This window comes from Monodelphis domestica, chromosome 1, assembly GCF_027887165.1.
Source record: "Monodelphis domestica isolate mMonDom1 chromosome 1, mMonDom1.pri, whole genome shotgun sequence".
NCBI classification, from domain to species: Eukaryota; Metazoa; Chordata; class Mammalia; order Didelphimorphia; family Didelphidae; genus Monodelphis; species Monodelphis domestica.
The window spans coordinates 388255252-388274551 of NC_077227.1; the positions used below are offsets into that span (position 1 = coordinate 388255252).

At 44.1% G+C, this 19300-nt stretch overlaps 1 protein-coding gene across 3 annotated transcripts in view; it reads left to right on the plus strand.

Moving 5' to 3' along the window:
* Positions 1–18833, plus strand: part of CPLX2 (complexin 2) — an 82818-nt gene extending 63985 nt beyond the window's left edge. The window contains exons 1-4 of one of the 3 annotated variants that reach the window (XM_001370828.4): positions 1315–1732; positions 6352–6469; positions 13074–13249; positions 14034–18833. In XM_001370828.4, the coding sequence (XP_001370865.1) occupies positions 6439–6469; positions 13074–13249; positions 14034–14231 (405 nt within the window). In that variant the 5' untranslated portion in view covers positions 1315–1732; positions 6352–6438 and the 3' untranslated portion in view covers positions 14232–18833. Of the gene's footprint in view, positions 1–1314; positions 1771–6351; positions 6470–13073; positions 13250–14033 lie in introns of those variants that run through there. The other 2 variants (XM_007474101.3, XM_007474100.3) reach the window with 2 other exon arrangements.
* Positions 18834–19300: the final 467 nt, after the last annotated feature.

A 19300-nucleotide genomic window follows, 5' to 3' on the forward strand; every position in this document is an offset into this window, starting at 1 on the left:
AGAATTTCAGAGCTGTACAAGAACTTAGAATATAAAATGTCAGAGATACATGTAAGAGAACTTAGAACATAGAATGGCAGAGCTGAGATGGACTTTAGGGCATAAAATGTCAGTGCTTGATGAAACCTTAGAATAAGGATATCAGAACTGAGAAGAACTTCAAAGAACAGCTAATCCAACACCTTCATTGTAGAGAGAAGGAATCTGAGGTCCAGATAGGGCCTTAAAATCAACACAGTGAGGTTGTGGCATTGCTGGAGCTAAAACCCAGATCTTTTGAGTCTGAATCCAAAGCTTACATCACTCTGTTTCTTCTGCTTCAGTAATCCAGGACTGAAGCAGCACCAAAGAAGAGATGTAACTTAAGTCATTTCAGCTTTGCCATAGCTGTGACTTATTTATGAACTACTGCAACTCTTCCCGGGTCCCTGTGCGGGGTGGCAGCTCTGGAACAGTTTCCCTTCAGCCAGGAATTATTAATATGGGCAAGCTGGAAATAGAGATGGTAGGCAAAATACAATCATTCACTGGAGGGGATAAGGAGGAAGGGGAAAGAGGGAAAATCAGTAATAGGTGTTTTTTAAATTCATGGGAGCCTTGGGAAGAAGGAAATTTGTCTCCCTTACTCCGATTCCATCCTTGAGGATGGTAAGGTAGGAAGAATCTCTGGTTTGGAGGAGATGAAGGAGTGGGGTCAGAAGATGAGTTCCTTAAAGAAATAGGGCCAAAATTATTTCAGTTGCACATAAAAAGTCTCTATGGCCTTACATAGGCAGTGGGGAAGAGGAAGGAGGTTAGTGTTTTGAAATCCCCAGAAAGCAAATGCTGAATGTAATAAAAATCCCCTAAAGGTATACAATTAGTCTTCTTGTTCTCCCTCTCCCCACACAAGGCTATAAAACCCTCTGCCTCAAAAGGCACTTTCATCCATTTACCCAATAGTCACCATAATGATAGTCATAATGGGAGAAAGTAGGTGTGAGAGTATGGATGGAAGTAAGGAAAACGTTTACTCTGTGTGTAGGAAATGGAGTAAGGAGGAAAGGTGAGATAAAATATAGAGAGGAAATTAGATACAGAAAGAAGGAAATCATAAAAGAAAAAGAGGAGTGGTAAGGGAGTGAGAGAAATAAGAGAGAAAGGGCATTAGAGAAGGGAAGGTGAAGAGAATGAAAGTGAAGTGACAGAAAGGAGAGGGAAAGAAGGCTAAAGAATTAGAGAGAAAGGGAAGAAGGAGAGAAAAAGAGGACAGGAAAGAGAGGGGGAGGGGGAAAGGGAAGGGTGGGAGGGAAGAAGAAAGGTAGAGGAAGAGAGAAGGAAGAAGGGAGAGGGAGAGAGGGAGGAAGAAAGAAAAGAGGGAGAAAAGGAGGGAGAGGGGAAGAGAAATGGGGAGAGAAGAGAAGGGAAGGAGAGAAGAAAGAAGGGAGGGAGGGAAGAAAGAGAAAGAAGGAAGGAAAAAGGGAGAAAGAGGGAAGGAGGGAGGGAGAGAGAGGTTGGTTTGAATTTCCCATCTGGAAGGGGAGAGGCAACGCGTCAGGGGCAGAGTGATGGGAGGGATTGGAGGAGGGCGTGTTTAGCCGCGGTGGTGGCAGACTGGGCTCCGGGAGCAGAGTTGCACTTGGCCGGGACCGGAGCCGGAACGGGAGGAGGGAAGTGAAGGCTGAAGGCGGCGGTGGTGTCCATGAGCCAGGCGGGATCCCTGCAGTGACTGGCGGGCGTCCGGGGCAGCGAGGTCAGTGTGAGCGCTGCTGGTGGGACTGTACAGCGGAGGTAAAAAAGGGTCTTAGCTTGGGGGGGGTGCTGACGGGACAGATCCAGAGGGAGGGGTTAGGAGATCTGGCGGAGAATCTAAGACAGGAATCGAGAAGCTACGGGACTGTGAGGCTGAGTCAGGGGCCCAGAAGGGGTGTCCCTCTCTAAGCAGCCTCTGCCTTCGAAAGGAAAGCTTGTCTCCCCCCCTCCCCAGCTCTAATACCAATAGACCTAAGGTGTCGAGGATCGGGATAGCATCCTTGGCCCTCTGCCCTAGCTCGGGAAGCTGAAAGGGGAGGGTCTCGGGAAGCTGAAAGGGGAGGGTCTCGGGTTTCGTTATGAATCACCCCCTCTTGAGGAGGGAAAAGTCACACACACACATGCACGCACAACACACGCGCGCGCGAGTGAGGGCGCGGGCGCGCGCACACACACATTCACACACACTCACACACACATACACACACTTCAGACCAAAGACTGCAAGACGGCGGGAACCTGCAACGGGGGAATGGGGGAAGCGGGGGAACAGGGGAGAGGAGGAGGAGGAAAAAGGAATGGGAGCAGTCGAGAAACTGAGTCTGAACCCCAAGAGGGGAGGGCCTACCCCAGCTACTGCAAAGTTTCCGACCGACTTTGCTGCTGGACCTGAGCAGGAGTCCCTGAGATCTGGGCATCTCCTGCAGTGGCCAAAGAACCTCAGTGCTGGGTTTGGTGCGACTGTCTCCGAGGAGATGTCTCTTTTCCACTGTTCTGCCAGATATATTTATCATGTTTTCCCGTTCCCCACCTTACACACACACACACACACACACACACACACACACACACACACACACTGCATAATGGCTCTCTGCTCAGGATACTTCCTGCAATCCATCCCACCCACCCCCAGAGGACACCTTCTCTCCCTCTACCCTACCCCCCTCCAAAATTCTTCCATCGTTTCCTAATACAGTACACCTCCTCGCTTTCCAACCCTTACCGCCACCATTCTCCCTCACCATAAGATAGTCCCTCACTACTTCCCTCCAAAAATACCTCATTCCTCTCAGCCCCCAAAATGCTTCCCTCTTTCCCATTTCACTGGGACACCTGATTTCAATATCGATATCCTAGACAAGAAGAGAGGAAATCCTAGGCAGGAAAATGCAGTTGACTTTCCATTTGAGCTTGGGTGGGATCTAGAATCCAGGATCAGTAAGAATATGTCCCCCAGTCCTGAAGGTATATTCTGCCACTTTCTCCTCTCCTCTCCTCCCCATAGAACTTCACCCTCAGTTCTGGAGTCCAGAGATGACCTAGAGTAGGAGGGGAGGCCATTCAGGGCCAGAGACACCTCTTGGTGGCTCTGCTCCTGCCTATGCACTAGGATCTTCTGGGTGATGAGCTAAGGTAATGAAAAGTCTTCTTGGAGTCCTGAAGACCTAAATTCAAATCCCAACTCCAACATTTGCTAGCTAAGTGACCCTGGGCAAGTAGTTTCTTTTCTCTGAGCCTCATTCTCCATATCTTAAAAATGGAGATAATACTTACACTACTTACCTCATAGGGTTGTGAGGAAAATTCTTTGTCAACTTTAAGGTGCTATGAAAATTGGAGCTATTGTTTTTTTGGTATCTGAAGGAACCCCCCTTCCCCACCCAGCAGGAAATATTTAGTGATATTGAGCTGAAAGAAGCACTTGTGAAGGTGTTTGGGCATGCAGGAAATCTCACCCCAGAGCAGAGCAAGTCATATAACTTTTCCAAGCCTTTGGTTTTCTCATCTGTAAGAATACTCATTTCACAAAATGGACTGTAAATAATGTAATGGATTGTTGGATTTCTAAGATCCTTTCCAATTCCCAATCCTATGATTTAACCTACATTTATAGAATTTAGAGCTGAAAAACAACTGAAAGATCATCCTAGGCCAATTATTTTACAGATGAGGAAGCTGAATCCCAAGAAGACAAGTGATTTGCCCAAGGTCACAAAGCTAGTGACAGAGGGATGGGCACCTCCTAACCCTAATGCTGCCATCACCATCTAGCTCCCTTAGCTCCTAAGCTCAACCTGGGAGAATAATAGGATGGGGACTCTATGTGAGGGTATAATGGGGTGAGGGATATAGTGCAGAGGCCTTGTGCCCAAATTGAGAGAATCAAGTCCAGACCTTGACCCTGACAGGTTTGCAAAAGCTCTGGAAGCCAGCTAGAGGGGCCCCCTAGCGGCATCAAATACAAATGTGAACACGTGTGTATGTGTGTGTGTATTCCCCTATGAAAACTCAGAAACATAAATGCATATACTCAGATTCAAACACATACAAAAATATGCAGACTCATACAAAGATTTATGCATATATGTATACAATCAGACACATAGTCATACAAATACATACATACAATGTGAAATTCACCCATACAAAGACCCACAAAACACACATTTAGATATTGTTGCACAGTCATTCTGCTGGGTCTTTGCTATCATTTGCTCAGCCTTATGGTGAGTTTGACTATCAAAGATGTTCGTGCCCTACCCCAGTCTCCATTCCCTTCCTACTGCTGCTGCCACCATGAATGTTTGTGGCTGGCTCATTCCTTCAATGCTGCTGCATCCCAACAAAAAATGAATGCAGAACTTCATGTCTTCCTTCTATTTCCACCAAAGCCTTAGACCAAATTTTCCTGTATCTGCCTATGCCTTTTTATGTATATGAGAGAGAGAGAGAGGAGGGAGAAGGAGGAGGAGAGGGAGAGACAGAGAGAGGCAGAGGGGAGGGGGGAGGGAATGAGGGAGAGAGAGGGGAAGAAGGGAAGGGAGAAAAACCAAAAGAGAGGAGGAGGGAGGGAGGGGAGAGAGACCAAAAGAGAGAGGAGGAGGGAAGGAGAGAGAGAGAGAGAAATAGAGAGAGAGAGAGAGAGAGAGAGAGAGAGAGAGAGAGAGAGAGAGAGAGAGAGAGAGAGAGAGAGAGAGAGAGAGAGAGAGAGAGAGATGTCAGCATGAGCATGTGTACAGGACTAGGTGTCCTGGGAGAAGATATCCACATAGGTATGTTTAGATGACTCTAGCACATAGGTGTAAATCTAGGGCTGGATCCACATTTTTGCCCAGCCCTGAGCCTCAGTCTCTGATCAGGCAATATTATTCTGTGTGGCCAGCAAGTGCTATCGGGCAAGTAAGACCCTAATGTCAGAATTCAGGGCCTTGGCCATTAGTGTTTTTTAAGACATCTCTCCTTCAGATCTTGAGCTTCTGCTCAAATCCTGGCATCTTCCTCTTTCTTCTCCTACTTGGTTCTGTCCAGAAGAGACTTAGAGATTATCTAGTCTAACTCCCTTATTTGATAGATGAGGAAACTGAAGCCCAGAGAGGGAAATTGAACTGTCCAAGGTCACACCAGATGAACTCGTTACAGAGTCAAGATTTGAGTATAGATTTCCTAACTCCTAGAGCAGCACTCTTTTCCCTGCCTTCCGTCTAGAATGAATGTGGACAAAACTTCTGAAAACCCAGAAAAGAAACAAGATTTGGGAACCTAACTCCAAATTTTCAGAGCATGAAGGATATGACCTCAAAGGCCACATTGCTGACCTCTTATAGGGATCCTACAGTCAGCTAGGCAAGGGTAATCCAGACTCTTAGAAAACTCCAGGAACAAGAAATCCACTGACTTTCTAAGATCCCATTCTACCATGAGACAGGTCTTATCATTAAGAAATTCTTCACAAATTCGTATATATAATTTAGGTCTGCCTCCTATAACTTCTCCCAGTTTCTCCTCTTTGTTCCTTCTGGATCTAAGCAGAATAAATAGAAGCCTTCTTCCATGAGACAGCTCTTCAGATAGGGAAGAGATCATATGTGTACTGGAATGGCATATGTCAAGCAGAAGAGATGCATATTTGGGAAGATTCCGGTAACACATTTTTCTAGCACTTAACTCTACAAAGTGTTTTCCCTTCAGCACAACCCTGTAAGTTAGGGAGAGTATGCATTATTTTCCCCATTTTGCAGATGAGGAAACTAAGCTGAAGCAATTTGATGAACATTATACAAGTAGTAAATGTCAGCATAAGGATTAGAAGCTAGGTCTTCTCACTCCAAGTCTAGGGTCTTTTTTACCATATAGCAGTTGCCATAAACCCCAGAGAACGCTCCATACTCTAAATCATTAAGCACCAATTGGAAGCCTTGGATCCTAAATCGAGGACCTAAGAATACCTGAGTTGTTGATACAGTATTAAAAAGAATAAGACTTTATTTCCAGAAACCTGGGATCTGACACCCATTGTCCGACTCAGGTTTGGATCTCAGATTTGACACCCAAAGTCAGATTTAACCTTTGCTAAGTTGTTTCACTTCTTTAGGGACCCATTTATTCCTTTCTGAAATGAAAATAGTAATCCTTGTGTTTCTATCTCCCAGAGCTATTGTTGTTTTTTAAAGAAAACATTTTGATAAATCTTAAATTACTATGGAAATGGAGATGGAGGTAATTATTATTTCTGATTCAAGTGTATTTCTGTGGAACTCTGTCTTCTACTATTCTACCTGTCCCTCCTATCCAAAAAAATGATGTTTGTACCTCATCAGGATCATTTTTCCTTTCCAGGTGGCATTTTTCCTCTCAGCAATCCCACTACAAGCCCTGGATGCAAATTCTGCTGCTGGTTAAAGTGCATTAATTGGAGTAACAACCATGGATTTTGTTATGAAGCAAGCCCTTGGTGGTGAGTCATACAGTCATAGAGCATAAAATGCCAATGTTGTAAAAGTCTTTAGGATATAGATTGTAAGAGCTAAAGGGGGTCTTCCAACATAGCCTATAGAAGTTACAAGGGATCTTGAAGCTATCTGGGTCCCATTTAGGCCATCTCACTTTACAGAGGGGGTACTAAGGCTCAAGGAGCATAGAACAAGTTTGTAGCTGAGCTAGAACTAGAACACCAGTTATCTAATTTCCAGGCCTCCCAAACACCTACTTGCTGTTATTATAAAACAAAACAAAACAAAACAAAAATCTAATAAACATGCATTGTTTACCAAAACTAGCACATACAAAATACCATGCTGGGCACTGGAGTTAAAAAAATGACAAACAACCCCATCCCTGCCTCAAGGAGTTTATAATATGATGGGGGCTAGAAAGAAGAGAATACAGCATATATATGAGGATAGTTTGGCAAGACTTATTCTTAGTAACTCCATGTTAGCCATTTGTGATTATTTAATTCTTTTCTAAATGTTCACAAACCATCTATTTAATAATCCAGACTTGAATTTTTCCTGAAATGACCATCTGGTTTATTGTTCTGTAGCTATTGAAATCCATCATTTCCCCCAATTATTAAAAAGCAAGACTGCCCAATCTCTACTGGCACCTCTCCCATTTTCCATAATTGCTCAAAGGCCACCAATAATAACTTTATTTCACACCTATAAATTTCTTCAGCCCTCTAGAATTGAACCCACCTGGACCTAGAGACTGATACTACCTCAGAGCTTGCTGAATTCTCTTTTCTGATCTCCTCTATCTTGGAATATAATTTCCTCCTTAGAATATTTTGTTCAAGCTTTTATCATCTCCTGCCTGAAATCTTTAAGTATTCTCTCTTTTTTTAACCTTTGCTTTCCATCTTAGAATTAATACTGTATATTGGTTCCAAGGCAGAAGACTGGTAAAGGTAGGCAAGGGGAAGGGGTCAAGTGACTTACCCATGGTCACACAGCTAGAAAACAAGAGACTAGATTTGAACCTAGGACCTCCCATCTCTAGGCATGACTCTCAATCCACTGAACCACCTAACTGCCCCCTAAACAGACTCTTAATTGCTCTTCCTTCTAGTTTCATCTCTCCTCACTCTCCACATAGTTACCAAAATAATTTTTCTCTACTGCTTAAACATTTTCAATGGCTCCATATTGCCTCTAGGCTGAAATACAAACTCCTTAACCTGGTATTTAAAGTTTTCCACAAGCTGGTTCCAGCCTACCTTTCCAAGTATTTCATTTTACTGCTTTTAAGGCACTCTCCATTTATTCAATCAGGCAGACAATCAATTAACAAGCATTTATTAAGCTTCCATTATTTGTTGGGAATACAAAACAAAAATTAAACAATCTCTGCCCTTACAGAGTTTAATAGGTAGCTAGGGAGACAACAGACACATGCACACACACACACACTTACACACATGATGCTAGGCATTTTTTTTTCCCCTGGGGGAAGGTAAATGTGAACGGTTTCAAGTAGAATGTGGTCATATTATTTAAGTTTTGAATGAATCTAGAAATTCCATGAGGCAGAGAGAAGGAGAAAGTACATTCCAGAAATGGAGATAGCCAGTGCAAACGGAAGAATGCATTCCATACTCCTTGCTGTTTCACAACCTCAACATTCTATTTCTTAACACCAGGTCTTCCAACAGGTTGTTCCATACCTGGAATGTACTCCTTCCTTTTCTCTGAGTATCTCTAATTTCCTTCAAGGTTTGGCAAAGTTACCAATTCCTATGGAAAGACTTTTCTGGGAATAACAGTACTTCTTATCTCCCAGATCTGTTGGAACTTCAGTATAAAGGTGAAGAAACAGGAATAGCTATCATTATTAATAAGAGACATGGCAGAGGCAAGTTAGTGGCTCAGTGGATAAAGAGCTAAGCCTGGAGATGGGAGGTCCTAGGCTCAAATTTGGCCTTAGATACTTCCCAGCTGTGTGACCCTGGCAAGTTATTTAACACTATTTGCCTAGCCTTTACTGCTCTTCTGCCTTAGAACTGAAGCTTAATATCAATTCTAAGAAATAAGGTATGCGTTTTTTAAAAGCTTGACACTCTCATCCATTTACTCTACCATATTATAAGTTTCCTAAATCCATGTCCTGTAAAAAGTTATCAAGGACCCTGTATATTATAAGTTTCAATTCTGACCAATATTTCAAATATGGGGGATAGTTGCCTTTTCATAAGATCTTTCATCAATGACCTCTGAGATTATATATAAATGGCTTTCTTCTGTGAATTCAAGTGCACCAACAGAAATGCCCAGATTCAATATCTATTGAATAGAACTTGTAAACATTGAAAAATAGGAAAATGAGGGTGTGGGAGTATGGGGGTGAGAGACAGAGACAGAGAGTAGACATCTATTCTAACTTGTGCCAGTTGAAGCTATCTGGGTCCCATTTAGGGGACTCCCCACATTAAGTATATTTAATTGGTTGTCCAGCCTCTGCTTAAAGACCTTCAAGGAAGAAGAACCCATCAGTTTTCTAATCAATTTAATCCACTCCTGGACAGATCTAATTGTTGGGAAATTGTTTTAGGGTGTTTTTTTTTTCCTTCTGACATCAAGGCAGAATTTACCTCTTTGTAACTTCCACCATTTCCTTCTGGTTCTGTCCTCTGGAGTAAAACACAGCAAGTCTAGTCCTTTCCCATTATAGCCCTTCAAAAACTTGAAGACAGCTGTCATTCTCCACCCCACCTTCATCAAGTCTTCTCTCCAGGCTTAAAAAGCCTAATTCTTTTCACCTGATTTTCGTATAGCATGTACTCAAGGCCCTTCACCATGTTTGTAGCCCTCCTCTAAACCCTATCAGTATCCTTAAACCATGGCTCCTAGAACTGAACACAATACTTCAGATAGGATTTGATGAGAGAAGGATAGAGGGGCTACCTCTTATGTATTCCTAGACGCTGCACTCCTCCTACTATAGCCCAAGGTCACATTAGTTTTTCTAGCTGCCATGTCATACTTCTGACTCATATTTGCGCTTGTGGTCCACTAAACCCTCAGATCTTTTTCAAAATATTTGTTGCCTATTCATGTTTCCTTCATCTCATACTAGGAAACTGGGAGGTTGTTCCCTACTTCAAAACCTTAGATTTATCCCTATCAAATTTCATCTTAAGTAAATTGGGTCCAAAATTCTAGTTCATCAAGATACCTTTAGATCCTGACTCTGCCATTCTTGTGTTAGCTGTCCCTCCTGGATCTGTATCTTTTGCAAATTTGATGATCATAACATCAATGCTTTTACTCAAGTCACTGATAAAAATGTAAAATAGCATAAGGACAAGCATGGATCCTCAGGGAGTAGCCACTTTGTTTATAAATCAAAACTGAGAAGTAGCAGCAGCATGTTGTAGATCTGAAGTCAAGATTTGGGCTCTACCACTTACTACCTATGTGGCTTTAGGTAAGTCACATCTCTTCACTGGATCTCAGTTTCTTCATCTACAAAATGAAGATGTTGTAAGAGATGATACCAAAGGTTCTCTTCCAGTTTTTTAATGCATAACCCCCTGGTTGTTAATGTTCTTTATCCCCTGGAAATACTTCATATTCATTATCTATGCATATGTTGTATTCTTCCCTTACCCCAACTGGAATATAAGCTCTTTGAGTGCAGGAACTATTTCATTCTTGGCTTTCTAGTAACAGTACCTAGCATAATGCCTTGCATATAGTAGGCACTTAAAAAATGTTTGATAAATTGAGTTGAATTGTTTTCTCTCCTTTCCCATTTGAAGACCATCCTTCTTGCTAGAAAATTTGATAGAATTGAAACCAAGTAGTTCGACTTCCTTATCATCTATTAGCATTATGCCATCTTCTATAAACAACCCTAAATATAGCTTCAAAAGTCCTAGCATTTTTCCAGGAACCTCAGCATTTTCTGAACTTGAGCCTTCCAAACCCAATTTTGATCAGTCTCTGTGTAATAATGGGAATATTAAACCTGGGTAGGAAAAGGGATCAAGCCCTTTGTGATGCAATCATAGAAGAATTCAAGTCAGGAGAATTAGGTTCAAGTCCATGCCTTGCCATTTGCTAGCTCTGTAACATTGGGCAGCTCAGCTCCTTTGCCTGTGTCTTACTTTCTTCATGAGAGGATTGGCATGAATACTGTTCCAGGGCACTCCCAGCTTGGATATTCAATGATTCTCCAAGTCTTGTTTTATGAATTAGAATATATAAGTTACTACTGTCACTTTGACAGTCATTGACTTTAATTGGCTGGCTCTTGATGTCAATTTTGTTCTCTCTCTCTCTCTCTCTCTCTCTCTCTCTCTCTCTCTCTGTGTTTGTGTGTGTCTCCCTCTCTTTCACTCACTCTCTCTCTCTCTCCCCCCCTCTCTGTCTCTTTCTTTGCTTCTCCTTGTCTCTGTCTCTCCTTCCTTCCCTCTCCCCCTCTTCCCCCAACCCCTCTCTCTCTCTTGTTACCAAAGCTTGCCTAACCCAGCCTAGCCTGAAATCAGCTTACCCAAAATAAAAAATCTGATGGAGTTTTTTCTTCCCTTAAAAGCAAGAAGATAAAAAGAAAAGAAAATATAACAAATATGCAGAGCACTGAATTATCATTTTACTAAGCCCAGGGACCACAGCATTACAGCACATCAGGGCTATAAGAGACCTTAGAACATAAAATGTCAGAAACAGAAGGACCCTCGAGATCATCTAATTTAACACTTTACAGATAATGAAACTGAAGACCATAGAGGTTGTGACTTGTCCAGTGTTTTAAGGTAGTAAAGGCAGTCATCGAATCCAGGTCTTCTGACAAGCTGAATGTTCTTTCTACTATACCAAGCTGCCATTTCTCCACCCCCTTAAATAATCTGACCAGAGTGACCAGTACCACTTCCAGGATACATAAGCCCCATTCTTCTCCACTCTAGATTTGAAACTATCCCTGATGCATAGCCAGCTGCCATCTTATTTTAAGAGAATTCCTACCTCATACCCTCAATATATACTCTTCTCTAATTCCACTTATCATCCTACTTTCAGGTTTTATATTTACCATTCAAAATTAATGTCTTCAAGGCCATTCTCATGTCCTTCAAAAGTCAGACCTTATAATTGCCATAATTCAGTCCTCCCAAGCCACTTTATCAGGCCTTACCTTACTCCAGCTAGGTGGCACAGTGGATAGAGGATTGGTTCTGGAGTCAGGAAGACCTGAGTTTAAAACTGGCCTGAGATTCTTATTAGCTGTGTGACCTGGGGCAAGTCACTTAACCCTGTTGGCCTCGGTTTCCTCGTGTGAAAAATGAGCTAGAAAAGGAAATGGTAAACCATTCTAGTAACTTTACCAAGAAAATCCTAAATGGGGTCATGAATTGGACATAATTGAAACAACTAAACTATACCTCGCTCTACCTGAAAATTTTCTCACAAGATTAGATAGAATCCCAGACATCTACATAAATGTTCTCAATTCAGTTCCTACTGGTTGCATGCCTTCTGTCCCTAAGCTTGCCTTAAAAAGTGGTAAAGGACAAAACAACGATTGAAAGGTCTTCGGGTAAAATCTTGATGGCCAATTTTCAGGTACAGAGATAGTATTCCTGTTCAGATAATAATTGAACCAGATGACTATTAGAGTGATTCCAATGCATAGGTTTTATAATTCTGTTCTTGTACTTGTGTTTAATAAATCTGTCTGTTTGAGAGCTCTCTGTATAGTCACATTAGATTCTTTTGAGAGCTCCCTCTTTTTTCCTCATTGAAATCATTCATGATTATATTGTTATAATTTAATTATTGAAAGCCTCCCATCCTGCTTTATGTAGCCTGTTAAGGACTCATGTCTATCATTTCTCTGAATTTTTGAAAATGTGGTGCATTTGACCATGAAAATATTCCCTTCCTTCACTTTTACAAACTCTAGGATGGCAGGGTCACTCCCTTCCAAATTTCTATCATTCCTCTTTGTTGGTCAGAATTTTTTTCTATACTGGCTAGTTGTTCCTTTCCTTATTTCCTCCACCTTCTGAGTCTACTATGATATCCTCTAAGTGGCTGGACAGTCTGTAATACATGATCACAAGGATATTACTTCCGTTTTTCTTTCATTTAATCCTCAAACTCCAACAGCCAAGTCCCTTCAAATTCAAAAATCTTCTTCATATCTTTTCTAACACATGCAATATACTTTCCCTCCCCTTTTATTACATCTGCCTTACTAAATATCTCTGTTTCACCTCACCATCCCTTTTTCCTTCTGTCCTTCCATTTGTCTTCTGCCTTTTCTTCTATCTCTCATTGGACCTCTTCCTCTCTCCTTGCCTTCCTTTTTTCACTCTTCCAGTCCTCCATTACTTCCTCTATCCACCCTTCTCATTAGCCACTCTTCCATACCTTCATGCTTTCTTCTAGTCTTTTTTTTCCTTCTTCACTGCATTTTTCCTTCTAGTGATTTGCCCTTCTCTCTCTTTATCCATCTATCGTTCCTCAGTTCTTTCTTCCCTTCTACCTTTCCCATGTTCACTTTTGGCTCTCCCTTCCCTCAGATTGATTCATATCTTCCCTCCTATTGCTCCACAGGGGCCACCAAAGACATGGGGAAAATGTTGGGGGGTGAGGAGGAAAAGGACCCAGATGCCCAGAAGAAAGAGGAGGAGCGGCAGGAAGCCCTACGGCAGCAGGAAGAAGAACGCAAAGCCAAGCACGCTCGCATGGAGGCAGAGCGGGAAAAGGTTCGGCAGCAAATTCGAGACAAGGTCAGTCTGTCCTTCCCACTTCCTTTCCTTTACCTTTCCCAAGAATTGCCTATAATCACCATTCCTCATATCTGATATAGCACTTCATAGTTTACAAAGAACTAATTTGGTCTTCTCAAAAGTCCCCTGAGCTAGAGTAAAATATTAATATTCCCATTTTATATAGATATGGAAACTGACATTCAAAAAGGAGATAAAATTTTTCCAAAGTCACACAAATGAGTTATTACCAGAGCCAGGATTAAAATATTGTTCTGATGTTCTTTCATATAACCTGGGCTGGTTCCATGATTACTGGGAAGAGAACATCACATATCCTCCCAGTCCAGCCTCATTGATACCCTTCTCAACCCTGTAACCAATAATTCCTAGGACAGTATATGGGAAGTCCTTGGAGAGCAAGTTCCTGGAGGAGGATATCCTGTTCTTAGCTTTTGGCTTGGAACCCACCATCCCCCTCCTCTCAACCAAGCTAGGACTCCTATTGGTTATAAGATATTGGATTGAATTTGCAGTCAGAGAATCAGAATTTGAATCCTGCCCCTTCTATTTACTACTCCTGCCAATAACCTGGTTTGAGTCTCCGTTTCCTCCTCAGTAAAATAAAAGGATCAAACTAAGTGATCTCTACATTCCCTTCTAATCCTATTAGCCTAATAACCAAGCCAGGGCTCTTATGGCAAGGGCACAGGTGGTAGAATAAGTTGAAGTTGACCTGGCCAGTAGTACTGGAGAAGGCCTCACAGCTGGGTTCCCCCTTTGCCAATTCTTCCTCCTTATACAGTATGGCCTGAAGAAGAAGGAGGAAAAGGAGGCTGAAGAGAAGGCTGCCCTGGAGCAGCCATGTGAAGGCAGCCTGACCCGCCCTAAGAAAGCCATTCCGGCTGGTTGTGGGGATGAGGAGGAGGAGGAGGAAGAGAGCATCCTTGACACCGTTCTCAAGTACTTACCTGGACCTCTCCAGGACATGTTCAAGAAGTAACCCTGGCCTCAACTCCATTCCATTCTCAACAATCCTACTTTATTTTTTATTTATTTTTTCCACTTTCCATTCAGAATGAATTTTGAAGGGCAAACCTCATTTGGCCTCATCCCCCCCCCCCCTCCACCCTTCACATGAACTGAGACCCAACCCCCTCATTTTAGGCTGGAAACTCCCAGGATTCCTTCCCTGTTCAGTGCTGTACCCTGCCCCCACACTGCCCTGGACCTCTTGAAAAGCCCTAAGGAAAGAAGGCTGCTGGCCTGGGCTGAAGGCCAGAAATTAGGACCAAACAATTGATGACCTCAGGAGAGGCCTAGGATGTGCTGAAGTGGGAGGAAAGGTCTGACCACTGAGTCCCACACGCACACACTCTTCCTGAACCTCTTCCTACCTGGAACATTCCTCATGCCTTGAGCATGATTTCCACTGCCAGGGTGGGGAAAAGGGCCAGCCTAGTGGGCCCTGGGGGAAGGATGTATAGGAGAGGAGGGTTAGGTTGCCTGTTCTTCCTCTACTACTCTCCTAGAGATCACTGGAGCTCTAAGCCCTGTTCCCCAACCCCAATGGGTCAAAACACCCAACACATTCCAATCCTGCCCAACATAGCCCAAGGATAGAGGGGCATGGGCCAGCACTGGGTCCTGCATTTGGGAGCCCATTAGCCATCCCCAGATATATCTGTTCCCTTCTTATGTCCTCAATCTCACTTCAGTTCCAGGGACTTAGTTTACCCTGATAAGAAGAATCCCTCCTAGCCTAGTCCCTCCCTGTTCCTGGATAGACCTGGGAGTTGCAAGAAAGATCAATTGACTGTGGGAGTTATCAATAGTCTTTTAGTCCCCAGCCCTGGCTCATGGATCCATAGTCTTCCCCTATTCCCCTGTCATCAACGATCTGGATAGGCCCAGAAGTAGAGAGAGGACTTGTGCCCTAACAAAAGGAGTATTCTGGAGATCTGAGGGGCTGCTGAGTAGAGATTGGGCAGGGAACTACCAGGAAGGTTGACTCCCATCCCTTTCTCAGTGGAGCAGATCCTTTCCACAGCACAATAAAAGGCTGTCCCTGTGACCCCACTGTACCCCAGGGAGCCTCCACTCACATCCCTGTAGCCACTGTGGAGCCTAGCCTATGAAGGGGGTAGCTTGACCTCTTCTCTCCTAAAAAGGCATGATGGGCCCTCCCTTCCCCAGCCTGGACTTCTTTCCCAAAATATGGTAGCCCCTTCCAGACATGTACTAACAGCTGGAGCCATCAGGCAGCATCAGTCTTCAACTAGAGAACACCAAAGGGAGAGGAGGTGCTGCTCCCCTCCCCACCCCTCAGCCCATCCAGACGCTTCCAGGGCCCCAGGAGGCCCTAGGAGGGATCCCCACAAGCAGGGTTCATGCTGGGGCACTGAGGACAGGCTCACATTCAGTGTAGCCTTGATCTCATGGGAGAAGACAGCCCTAGCGGAGCTGTTGCCCTTTCATTCTAGCTGAGGACCTATCCACCTACCCGCTAAGCTCCAAAACAGGAATCTGTCCATCCATCTATTGGTTGGTTTTATGATCAGGAAAAAATTCTCCTCTCAGATGTGCCAAGGAAGGCCCTATCAACCTGATTCAATCTTACTATAGCTTGTCCTACTTCCCATACACTTCACCACCATCACGAGAATTACTGGGGAAAAGAATGTGTAAGTATGTATGAGCCTGAGTGGAATGGGCGTAATGGTGGCAGTAAGGGTATGTATGTAGTTGGGATGGTGTGAATCTGTTATAAAGATGGATGTGTGTATGGACGTGTCAGACTGTATGTATTAGAGATTATAGGAATGCTGGGGATACGCATATGTATGTAGAGATGGTGTGGGTGTGTGTTTTAGAAAGTGTGTATGTGTGCTAGGGATTGTGTATCTGTATCACAGATGTGAGAGGGTATGTGTGTGTTAGATTATGTGTTTAAAATGGTATGTGTTAGAGAATGTTTGTGTGGATGAGGAAGAGTCATTACAAGGGTATGTTTCTGTGTGTGTGAAAATGCATGTGTAACACTGCTGGCTGACTAGATGCTTGAGAGTATAGGCCGGGCCTGGGAAATACCTTTTCTCTTCTCTCAGAACAGTCACGCCCATCCCATCACCACCCCTGGAACAGATGTGAGAGGAGAAATTTTTCCTACAGTCCAAGACCTTCCCTCTTCCCCTTGGCTCCCTGAGCCAAGCCTTTGTCACCCTCCTCTTTCACTGGATGTGAATGGGGAGAATCCTGTGTGAGTCCTGGGAAGCCCAGACTGGTCTGGGTGGCCATGGGAGGAACAGGACTGCCCTTTGCCCATATAACAGAGAAGCCATGCTGGATAGAGGGGTGGAAGAGGGAGATGTCTCAAAGAGGGTTGCTATGCCCACCCCTCGCCTCCCCCCTCCACCACTTTTCACCATCACACCAGTTTATTCTGGGGTGTTTCATTTTAGAGAATTTTTCCTTTAATTTCAGAAGAGAAAGCAGCTCACGTCGTGTCTTCTCTGTCCGTTTCCAATAGTTAAAGCCATATCAGTTAGACTGCAATACTTTAAAGATGAGGGGGGAAAAAAACCATAGATTTAAGAAAAACACAAAGGGAGTTTTGTTCATCCTCTCTGTCCTGGGGTGATCTGATTCGCCAGCCCCCAGGCCCTCCCTTCCCCCCCAATTCCAAACTCCTTCCCCTGCCTCTTTGTGCCCCAGTCTCTGGCCCCCAGGGTCACGTGTTTGTGAGTGTGTCTATGTTATGTCTCTGTAATGGGGGAAACTTAACCCCCTCAACTGCTGTATCACCCCACTGTTGTCTCTGCTTGTCCATGGTTGCCGGAGTAAGATGGTCACGCTGCAAGGTCTCGTGGAGCCAGAGGTGAGGGGTAAGCTGGGCTAAGTGAAAACTGACCAGAAACTGGATAGTCCCTGAGCCATTTGCCTCTTTTCAGAGAATGTTAGTAGCTCTTGTCATCTGTACTCATCATGAGTTCCAGGGAGTTTTTCCAGAGGTTCTCTGACTTCTGGGGACCAGTGCCAATGTATGTAAGGTATCTTCAGGAAAAGAAAAGGGTCTAGAAATTCCCAGTCAAACATAGGGTCTACAGACATACAAAGGGAAGCCCAGTTATACAAGAAACCCAAAGTCGCTAAAAGGAATTTCCAGATACACAAGGGATCTGCAGAAATACAAGGGGATTCACAGATGCATGTACAAAAAGAATCCAAGACACATAAGGTCTACTGACCTAAAAGGGATAAGTTCAAGTAAAAAAATGTTTAATAGAAAAAAAAAAGGTCTGCAAAGGAATACAAAGAATTTCTGGGTGTAGAAAGGATAGTATCCCTCCTTAGTGGAGAGGGTCCTGAGGCCTTCAGCTGCCTAGGCTCTTACCCTTTGGAAAGGCCTATCTGGGCTCCTGAAGCACTCCTCTCCTCCCCCTCAGGGCACAGGACTGCTGCTGCTGCTGCCATACTGGCAACCAGAGATGGGCCCCTGAGAGTAGCTAGTTCTCCACAAAGACCTTTCCACATGCATACCAGACCTCCTACAAGTTCAGGACTCAACCACCAGCTGCCCTGGGAGGTCCTGACCACCCCAAGGTGCTGGCTTCCTTGGGGACCACTCCTTAAGAAACAGGATCAAGGGTAAAGATATACCCCAGCAGACTGTTTCTAAAGAGTCAAAGAACTGTAAGTGCAAGGACACCTCTAAGCCCAGTCAAGCTTTGCCTAATCCAGGCACCCTCAGTGGGTAGGTCAAGAAGGGATCTGGGCATGATATAACGTGTGCACGGTACATAAGCCATAAGGAAAAGAGGTGCCATGTAGGTAATACATTGGTAGGGGAATATAAAGAAGTTCATATGATGTACATATGTGTCACACATACTCTGTAGCTGACCAAATCTCCCATTTGGGACCTTAGCTGAAAGGCTGATGGATGCCATATTTAAGACACAGAGTATCTGGAGAACGTAGGGTCCCAATGCCATACTTCTTTAGGCAATAAGTCTGCCCCTGGCAGCCTGGTTCCTGAGATCCATACAGAGACAAGAGGTAAAATAACCAGGTTGACAGCCCACCCTGCCCTTAATCCAAGATGTAGACTCACTTCTCCAGGACTAAGTGGCTTGTGGGTAACTGACTCCAGGAACCTGGGGAGAAGAGGAGGGGTTTTGGAAATAGTTTTAATAGGGAATAGCCTCCCTATTGATTGAGTCCATCTGGAAGCTGGGGGCAGGACCTTTTCCCCCCATTTCTGGACCCTCTACCTCCACCTTCCCCAGAGGCCCCTCGGCCCTGGTCCCAGGGGGAAGAAGTGTATGGTGGGGGGCCTTAGGCCAAGCTGAGTGACCATCTTGCTTTCCCCAGCCTCAGAGACAATCCAATCCCCAACCCTCTTGTGTGTAATTGTGTCCTTGTGCCCCGCAACCCCTAAATGTGTCAGTGCCTGGGGGGAGGGGGCTCTCTCCCACCCCCCCTGAATCTGACCTAAAGCCATGGCTGCCGCTCCCCCCATCCCCAATCCCAACTTTGTATGACGCAAAAAGCTAACTACAGATGTACAAAATCAACCGCGACCAAGAAAAGATATTGTACAGCTCTCCGTCTGTCTGTCTATCTATCCAATGGGAAGTGGGAGGGAGGGAGGAGGACAGGGGAGGAGTGGGCACAGTCATTTACTAGGTATGTAAGGAACCTCAGGAAGTGATTTTACAGATGCAAAGAAATGCCCCAGAACAGCAAGGAGTAATAGATCATCAGAGCTGGAAAGTATTTAGAGACCATTTAGTCACAAATGTGACTCACAGAATTTTGAGAGCTCTTAGGGCCACTCAGTCCAAACCATACCTTGACAAGGATCTCCTCTATACTATAATCAAATTTCCTCACTGTTATTATTGTACTACAACTAATATCAGTGGGGCAGCTAGGTAACACAGTAGATAAAAGGCCAGGTCTGGAGTCAGAAAGACCTGAGTTCAAATCTAGCCTCAGACACTAGCTTTGTGACTCTAGCCAAGTCACTTCATCCTATCTGCCTCAGTTTCCTCATATGAAAAATGAGCT